Below are 9798 nucleotides of genomic sequence, written 5' to 3' on the forward strand. Positions count from 1 at the left end.
TTTATCCAAGTAATGCTGAGATACTCACTCCTATTTAAATGTAAGGAATAGCTGTGATCTCATTTCTCAATCTTTCCCAATATGAAATGTACTCTTCTGGAGGCTCTGTGATGAATTAAAGGCACTATTAATGTCTTTCTGAATATGGGAAAAATATTTTCGGCTGCAGTCTTTTGCGATCCTCTCCTTGTAGTCAGTTATTGATGTAGTGTAGGGATGGGGAACCTGTGGTCTTCCAGATGTTTTTGGACTCCAACTCCCATCAGCCTGAGCTACTATTGCCAGTGTTGATGGGAGTTATAGTCAGCCAGCATCTGAAGGGCTACAGGCTCCTCACTTCTGGTGTAATGAATAATTGTTTTCTTTACTTAACAAATTATTTTCCTCCCTTGGTCAGAAGGTTGTTGCAAACTGGTTTGCACTGTTTTCTTTTCACATGTTTTTTGAGATATGAATTTGTGTTAAGGCTTTGACATTGTAACTTCCAGGACATGTGAGTTCTCCCTGGTGTTCAAAGCAGAATTCTCATATCTCCCCCACAGATATTTGCACCTGTAGTTCATATATCTCACTGTAGAGGAAGAAATAAAAAATGGTGATCATATGGATCTTTCTGGAGACTTTGGTTCTCTTTTAAATGGCTAAACATGAGGTGGGCTGTCCTTTAGGTCATCTGGGATCTGTCACAGGGAAATTCTCTGGATGACACAAAGAAATTCAGAGAATAGGAATGGCAAGGCACTTCTGCTCTCCTCACAGATGGCCACACCTAAAGTCACTTTTAGGCCTCGTACTGTCATAAAGCACAGCTGTGAATTGCTGTAAAGCTTCTATTTTTCTAGTAGCAGTGGTGCCACAACAATTTAGGTATCAATATATGGCTCTGTTCTGTTGCCAAGCTCAAAATCCTGTGTTAGATTGCATCATAAAACACTCCACCATAACAGCTGAAGCATTTTGTATGGTGGAGCTGCTAGTGTAATGTGCAATTAGAAGTTGTGCACCAAAATTCTAGACTAGATTAGTATTCCTGTCAAGCTCCTTTATTTTTTGCTTTCTTACAATATTCCTGTCTTCTCTCCTTTTATACGAAACAATGCGTGTTTTGTTTCCTTGTCTCAGTGGCCTTTGGAAATGAAATCTGTTCAGATTGAGGCATTCAGTTCTATTTCTTTTAAGTCAAGCTGGTGCATTTTGGCATCTCTTTATCCTTATTGATTTCTACTCATCAAAGCAGAGTTTGTTTGCCTCCCGGTAATTCTTTTTGTCTGTGAAACTATAAAGTCTGTCTCACCTGCGTCCTCTAGAGCAAGGGTATGGTGGCAGTGAATATTTTCCTTGATAAAACGGAATATAGGATAGGGAACATTTTATGGCAGGGTGGAGAATATTTTTCAGTCTGGGGGTAGCATTTTACTTGTATACATTAGGCTAATTTACACTCACTCACATTTCTGTATGCCCTCCAGCTAGTCCAGAAAAGGCACTGTTCAGTGCCATATTCCAGCCATGCCAAAGCTCTCAAGGAGGGAGCCAAAGCAGAGTCCGTGAGGGGCATGGCAGGGGAGGGGGTGTCACATGAAAAAAGCCCGGTATAGTTGCTTGGTGGAAGGCATTCTTGGCCCCTGGGTCTGAGGTTCAGCACTCCTGTTTTATGGGATGCAAACTTTGTGGAAGTAGAATTGCATCTGGTTTTTAAATGGAGCTACTATAAAACTGGTTAGGTTAATGCAGGCATTTGATTACATATCTGCAGGGTAAGGAAGTCTGAAGCAGGAAAGGCCAAGTCATCTTTGCAAAATACCTTCCTTCTGACTAATCTTGGTTACCATTGTTTGCTGTGAGATCATGGCTGGTTTTAAGCACCTTGTTTGTGCTCTTACATTACACAATGCACTGTATCTGAGGTTGCCCCTAGGCCTAGCTCAGAAGCTCTAGCTGGTACAGAAATATCTGCATGGGCTGCTCATCGTTAGGGCTTGCCGATCAGAAGGTCGGCGGTTCGAATCCCCGCGATGGGATGAGCTCCTGTTGCTCGGTCCCTGCTCCTGCCAACCGAGCAGTTCGAAAGCACGTCAAAGTGCAAGTAGATAAATAGGTACCCCTCTGGTGGGAAGGTAAATGGCGTTTCCGTACACTGCTCTGATTTTCACCAGAAGCGGCTTAGTCTGTCTGCATACAAACACCAGCTCCCTCAGCCAGAAAAGCGAGATGAGCGCTGCAACCCCAGAGTCGTTCACGACTGGACTTAACTGTCAGGGGTCCTTTACCTTTTTTTATTAATTGATGAAGGGCTCAACACCATAGGTCCAGGGTGCCTCAGGGACCACCTTGACCCTTTTATTTCAGTGCAATCACTGAGATCATATGTAAGAGCATCATGTGAGATGGTGAGGCTCATTTGACTAGACACAGAACTGAGCCTTAGAGATTCAGCAGGCACCTTCTATACTAATGTTTCAAATGTTTGCTGAACAAGGTGTTGCCAATAGAGTCGTGAAATGTTTTCCCCAGAAGCCTTTTTGCAGCACAGCAAGTTGAAGTGGTGATCCACAAAAGGTTCCTAGATAGATCCTGGTGTAAAAAGTGAAACTACAGGAACAGACTGGTCTAGTCTAAACCTATGTTTACTATTCCCTTTATTTACAGTGGGAGTCAACTTGTTCTATTTCTGCATAATCATCTACCTCTATGGTGATTTGGCGATATATGCAGCTGCTGTCCCAGTTTCTCTCATGCAGGTGACCTGGTGAGTGTGCTTTCGGTGGCAATATTTTGCAAGCAGCAGTTTTTTGCTGAAATGTCGGAGGATTGCATAACCATTTCACATTGATGGCTCTGGCAGAAGATTGACTTGCTGGTTGTAATTAATAAATTTAAAGTATTTCTACCTTAGGGACGCGGGTGACGCTGTGGGTAAAAGCCTCAGCGCCTAGGGCTTGCCGATCGAAAGGTCGGCGGTTCGAATCCCCGCGGCGGGGTGCGCTCCCGTTGCTCGGTCCCAGCGCCTGCCAACCTAGCAGTTCGAAAGCACGTCAAAGTGCAAGTAGATAAATAGGGACCGCTTACTGGCGGGAAGGTAAACGGTGTTTCCGTGTGCTGTGCTGACTCGCCAGATGCAGCTTTGTCACGCTGGCCACGTGACCCGGAAGTGTCTCCGGACAGCGCTAGCCCCTGGCCTCTTAAGTGAGATGGGCGCACAACCCCAGAGTCTGTCAAGACTGGCCCGTACGGGCAGGGGTACCTTTACCTTTTTATTTCTACCTCACACTTCAAACTAATTTTCCAGAGTGGGTTACATTGTTCTGATGTAATTTGACAGTGCTTAGCATATTGACAAAAACTAGGTCTAGGGGCTAATTTGTGAGTTACTTCTTTATAGGGCTGCAATGCTTACTTGATTGATTCTTTGATTAGATTAGATTATCAGAAGGTGCTGCTGACTAATTGGGCAGCAGATTTTACAACGGTCTAAAATAATTTTTATGCCTGTATTTACAAAAAGCATGAATGACAGGTGACACTATAGAACATACATTCCCCCTTCTATCCCACACAGCCAGGAATGGGTATTCTAAGACTAGGAGCCTGATACAAAAATAGCCTTTTCTTCAATACTGTTGTTGATTCATACACAAACTAATCTGGCTTTATTCAATGAATTACAAGTTATATGATTAAATGACTACTATTTCTTTAATCAAGAAACACTTCTATTTTTTAAAATGTCTACATATACCTTACATGCCAAATTCATAAGGTACAGTGTTGAAGAATGTGGAGTTCTTGATTGACCGAGACTCCACATGGTGTGTGCTGTGTAAGGGGAAATTCTCCATCATCCTTTAAAAAAGTGTGGGGAGGAATGGTGGCTGGGGTTTGCATAGGTGCATGGGTGTAGCCAGGATTTATGGATGGGGAGAACCTCAATTAATTAAGTGTTTTTAATGAGGGGCAGCTGCTATGCCCATGCATAGGTGCATTAACTGTGGTCTGCTTTGCTTCTCCCTCTTGTCAGTAGTGTGACGGGCAATCATTCATGCAGTGTTGAAGATGGTACTAAGTATAATGACACAGACAAGTGCTGGGGACCAATCAGAAGGATTGATGCTTATAGAATTTATCTGGTGAGTATCTCCTGCGCCTGGGGGAATTTTACATCCTTAATTAAATAACTGATTCTGAAGGGATGCTTAAATGCTAAGGGTGATACCCAGTATTAGTCATACCCATTGAAATCTGTGAACTGCTGAGTGAACTGCTGTGAACTGCTGAGTGAGATCAAATGTAGCACAAGCAGGCATTCATGTATGCAATGGGGTTTCTCCTTCCTTTCTTACACCTGAAATCTGCTTTGCAGGGTTGGGGGGCTGTAGGGGTTGAAAACATGCCAGAAGTCCCATTGCTCAAACAAGCAGACATCATAGAATGCCACCTATAGGTTTCAGTGGGTGTACCCTAAATATGACTTTGTTTGATTTAAATTTTATTGGTGATAACCATCTACTCTTGCTGATAGCCCCTTCCCTCTCCTTTTCCTGCTGGACACTTGTTGAAGATGGACTTAGTAGCCTTCAAGGTTTGTCATTCTTGTCTTGAAAAGCAGTCCATCCAACAGTGAATGGGTTCTTGTTCACTGTGCTGCGAAACAAAAATGAATTTGACATTGCTGCCACGTTGTGAATTCTGGCTGTACTTACAGTATGATGTCCTGTTTAGTTGCTCACTTAGATTCCCCCCAATAGTTTTCCTCCTGCTTTGCTGCTTTTTCTGTGTGTTGCAATAAGCAGCTGCATTGCTGGTGAAATGATGATAATCTTACAAGAATTTATAGTTTGTATCAGAAATCACTCTGAAGAATCTTAATCCTTGTTTTCTTTCAATTTCATGGTATGTGTATGTGCACAAGATTAGATGCCTTTTACTTGTGAATGCTTCAAGCGTTTATGTCGTTCTGTGTCTTATATGTAGGCAGATTCCTCACAAATGCCTCTATCAGGAAACGGGTCTTTTTAATTGACCTTTTTATTAGCCTTTTTTTTGTAGTATTCCAATATACTACTAAATTCCAATAGAATTTTCTCTGTTCTGTGATAGAAACTGCATGTTTTAAAGCATCCATGTCAAAGGAACCTGCTTTGACATAAGTGGCAGATAGCTGATTGCATCTAAGCACAAAATAATAATAATTGGGATAGGAAGTGGGGGGCAATGACAAGTAAATTAAAGGAATTCTCTCTTACTGAACAATAAAACCAACCAAAGTACTGTGGAACTAGAGTTATAGATAAAAATAAATATTGCAGTTGAAGGCTGAAGGTAAACATAACTGCTGGCAATGAGGAAGTGACCCAGAGCAATATATTCAGTTTTCATTTGACTGTGCATGTACATGTTGGGGTTTTTGTGAGTGCTGACTGGATCAGTTCCCTGAGCAGCACACTTCTCCTCCCCCCACCGCCACCCAGTAATAATGTTGAAGCAGGAGTTAGGCCTTAGGAATATTAGCAAATGTCACAGCCTGGTTAATTATTTAAAAGAAATATTATTGCTTCCTTAAATTGCGTCTAGGCCTATTTCTTCAGAATTTCTGCATGATTGAAGATTTTCTCAATGAATTTCAATAACTCTGACCCACCAGAAGGAGCTCATCAGGAAAGGCAGACATGCATTAATTACTATCCGTACCTCCCATTTATTGCACCTGTAATTCATAAAGCCAGAGATTTAAAAAATAATAATATTGTGACTTTTGTAGAAACAGAAGGTTTATTGCTCTGGGTGTGCAAATTCTATGACACAATTTTGGTGTCTTTGTTTTGGATTTGAACAATACTTTATTATTTGTCAGGTCCATAGCAGCATTGATTCTTTCTCTTTTACTAGATCAAAGTGTCAGTTCAAATTTACCAGTGTCACATAGCCTGGTTGTCATTTCTGTATTCTATATAGTGTCTAGCACATCACTAAATGAATGTGGAAGAATAATCAGAAGAGCTGGTAAACTGTAGATCAGCAATAGGTGCTTTACTCTGAATTTGTCTTTCTTCTGTCATTTTCAATGTCTCTGCCATGTCACTTAGATTGTTCAGATTACTCTACCCCAGCAAACCCTGCAACTGCTTTGGAGATGGGCCTTGGGTCTGACACATAGGAACTTAAGAAGAGCCTGCTGAATCAGGCCAATGGTACATCTCGTCCAGTATCTAGTACTCGCAGTGGTCAACCAGATGCTTAAGAGAAGTCCAGAGACAGAACCTGAGCACAACATGGGGCTGGGAAGGTGGGGTTGCTAGGGAAATGGGGAGAAGAAGTTAAGGAGGCAGCTGAGTGATAGAGACAGAAGGTGCTCTGGACATCTTTTTAATTTAAACTAATAGTGGCATGAGTAGCAATACTTCTCTAAGAAAGAAAGAAAGATGTTAGCTCTGATCTAGAAAGCCCTTTGATACATGAAATGCCTTTTAAACGCACTCACTTTTAAACTGGCAGCAGTTGCTTATAGTGGGCTGTTACTGAGGTTTCATCCATGTTTGTATGGAGACTCGGTTGACTGCTTGTTGGATGGCATGGAGGACCACATCTAAAAATAGCAGACTTGGAAGCCCTGTCATGTGGCCCCCTGGATTGAGGCTATTGAGATATGTTTATGCAGAAAGAGAGAGTATGTAGGGATGGACCTCGAAGCTTGGCTAAATCCTTGAATTATTTTCAGTCTGCATTTTTTTTATAATATGTCTGCTCTACTCAAGGCAGCTTACATAAATTAAAATCACTATGATTATTTAAATAGGGAACGAGGTGGTAAGGGAACACCTAGTTACTATAAATTAATTCACATATCCAGGGCTTGATGAGCTGCAGCCAAAGATACGAAAGGAGCTTGCAGATGTAATCTCTGAGCCTCTTTGTACAATGTTTGAGAATTCTTGGAAAACAGGTGAGGTCCCTGCAGACTGGAGGTGGGCAAATGTTGTCCCCATCTACAAAAAACAAAACGAAAAAGAAGACTCTGGTAACTACTGACTGGTCAGCTTGACACCGATACCAGGAAAGGTTCTAGAACAGATAATTAAATGGTCTGTCTGTGAGCTGTGATTACTAAGAATCATCATGGGTTTCTTAAAAACAAGTCATGCCAGAGGTTAGATAGCTATCTGTCATTGATGCTTTAGTGGAGAATCCTGCATTTTGGGGGTTAGACTAGATGATCCCCAGAATCCTTTCAAACTCTACAATTCAATGATTCTATGATAAAATAAATCAAAAGTAGAAGGGAAAAACATCAAAGTATATGCATTGACCATTCACCTTTTTGTGCATGTAAGTTTGTTTATGGACTGAACATTTGCAGAAGATAACTTGCTTTCTAAAGCATTTTCCAACAGCGGGTCTCATATTTTCTGAACTTCTTCCATTGAATCTGTTGTGTAGAAAGTAATAGAGCCTTTTAAGTAAGCTAATTACAGTATGGGGAGAGAGAAATATTGAAAGACCAATGCTAAAGTCCTTTACTTTGATATTCCATTGAGTCTGATGTGATTTCCTTCCTTCCTAGTATACTGTGTAGTCTAAGATAAATTTAACTTCCATCTGAAATTACAAGTTTATTAAGGACTGTGGAATTTGTATTCTCTCTTTCTGTGTATTCTTTCCATTGCTCCCTGTGACCTTTAGAATTCCAAATGACACTGTGATAGATTATTTGAATTTAAATTTTATGCATTTTCCTCATATGTTTGGATTATGTATTTTTCTGTTTATGTACTGTAAACCACCCTGTGACCCTCTGATGAAAGGCAGTATATAAATTAAATAAATATTAATAATAATGCAGCCAACAAAATGGAAAAGAAATGCCACAAGATCTTTGCATCCTTAGAATTATTTGCAGTTTTAAAACAAATCAGTGGTATCCACTGGGCAATTTTCATCCTAGAAAAGCCTTCTGTCTCCCTCCCAATGTCCCTGTTTGTCTTTACTCCCCTCCCTTTCAGTGCAGTAATAACTTTCAAACACTGTATCTCGGAGCTGGGAAAGAGGAGGAGTGAATGACTGACATAAAGTCCTATTTCATGGTTTAATGTCCCAAAAGTCCTCTGGAAATGGTCTCTGTTCCCGTGCTTCAAGAATGGAAGTTGAATGCCATGTACGTAATGAGAATATTTAGACAGATTAAGTTGCTCTCTGATGAGTTGCCTGCCTGTGCAGCATTTTTAATATTGCTCTGCAGACTCCAGCACACCTAAGTGGCTACACTGTCTGCACACAGTCTGTGGGGCCTGCATTAACCTTCGTCCTGCACAAATTTTACTGTTACCTCATCTCTCTTGTAAATTACCTCTGAAAGTACAGCCTTGCAAAATAAACAGGCAATGGAAAATGTTGTTGAGATGCTTAAATCATTCTCTCCGCCACCCCACCCCGCAGCCCCATTATGTTATTTGAGGCTCTGCTCTGCTTCTATTATTTTGGAAGACAACAGAAGGGTTTTGAAGTTGAACTATTCATTCATGGTACATTATCAATATGTTCTTTGTAATTCAGCCTAGGAGCTTGGGTGACAATTATATTTCACCCAGTGACCATGGTAATGTGAAATATTTATGGTTTAAGCAAATAACTTACAGTCTCACATTGTTTTCTGGTAGCTGAGTCTCATCCTCTAAAGCCAACATGATATGATTCTCTTAATTGCCCTGTAACAAGAAAGATTTGCACGGCTTCATCGCTCCTTACATACTCTTTGCATGTTACAGTTGAATTCCTTTTTTAGTGCAAGCCACAGTTTGAAACATGATTAGAAGCTGATTTGCAATCCTGGTTTGTAGGTGCAATCCATAGTTTGTCAGTTTGAATATAATGCTGACAACAGTTTGCCCCATAGAAGAAGTAATTGAATGGTTCTGATCAGGTTAAAGCTAGAGCATGGCTTTCTTATGTATTGCCAAAGCCATGCTTTGGTATCTTAAAAGATCCCCGAATTGTCATAAACCATGTTCTGGGTCTAAAAAGGATATAGACTAGTTGTTTGGTAGTTCAATCATATCTTTTGAAATGGCACACCCGGATCTTTGCTACATGTTTCTGAATAAAGTGAGCCACTTGTATTCTGCATAAGCTGGTTTTGATTTGTGCTTTCACCGTAATAATGAAACTATGTGTGTACTGTACATTATTTTATACATTCCATGGATTACAGATGTGCAATAGCACTCACATTGCTAGAATAGAGACAGTTTTAACTGGAGCAATAAGTAGCCATCCAGAGGGTTGGAGCCAGGATGCAGCACAATAATTGCAAGCATCACCTCTGCTCTCCACCCAAACAGCTTTGCTTTCCCCCTCTGCTGTTCATCTACCTTCAGGGCACAGACGGAAAATGACTGAAGCTCCCAAGGCAGGGGAGGATAATACTGGTTTGGAAATAGGCTTTGCAGAAGGCACTCTCTCCCTCCTGGCTTTGTGCTGTTTTGAGACGTTCTGGTACATCTGTTCTTTTAGGGTTTGGGCTGAGACTGTTTAGCTAATCAGGACAGGAACTGGTATCTGTGCATACAGGTTCACAGATGCTGCAGCGTTACAGGGAGCCCAGCGGGTGCAGGCTGAGCGAAGATGGGAGCACAGATGGTTTAATGGAGATTATCCCAGTTGGACACATGCTAGTGCAGTGAATAAAATGAGGGCTCGCAAGCACTTACCGATTCTCTTCAGAAAGGGACAATGTCACCCTAACCTGAAACTGATTGGAATACTGAGCAAGTTTAGCCCCGCCCGTCTGATAAAGAGGCAATCCTC

At 41.2% G+C, this 9798-nt stretch overlaps 1 protein-coding gene across 2 annotated transcripts in view; it reads left to right on the forward strand.

Moving 5' to 3' along the window:
* SLC38A12 (solute carrier family 38 member 12) overlaps nt 1-9798 on the forward strand; it is a 77683-nt gene that overhangs the window by 20093 nt on the left and 47792 nt on the right. For both annotated transcript variants that reach the window (XM_028716804.2, XM_028716803.2), the window contains exons 7-8: nt 2650-2749; nt 4019-4127. In XM_028716804.2, the coding sequence (XP_028572637.2) occupies nt 2650-2749; nt 4019-4127 (209 nt within the window). The remainder of the gene's footprint in view (nt 1-2649; nt 2750-4018; nt 4128-9798) is intronic.

Source organism: Podarcis muralis, chromosome 2 (genome assembly GCF_964188315.1).
Source record: "Podarcis muralis chromosome 2, rPodMur119.hap1.1, whole genome shotgun sequence".
In the NCBI taxonomy this organism is placed as follows: domain Eukaryota; kingdom Metazoa; phylum Chordata; class Lepidosauria; order Squamata; family Lacertidae; genus Podarcis; species Podarcis muralis.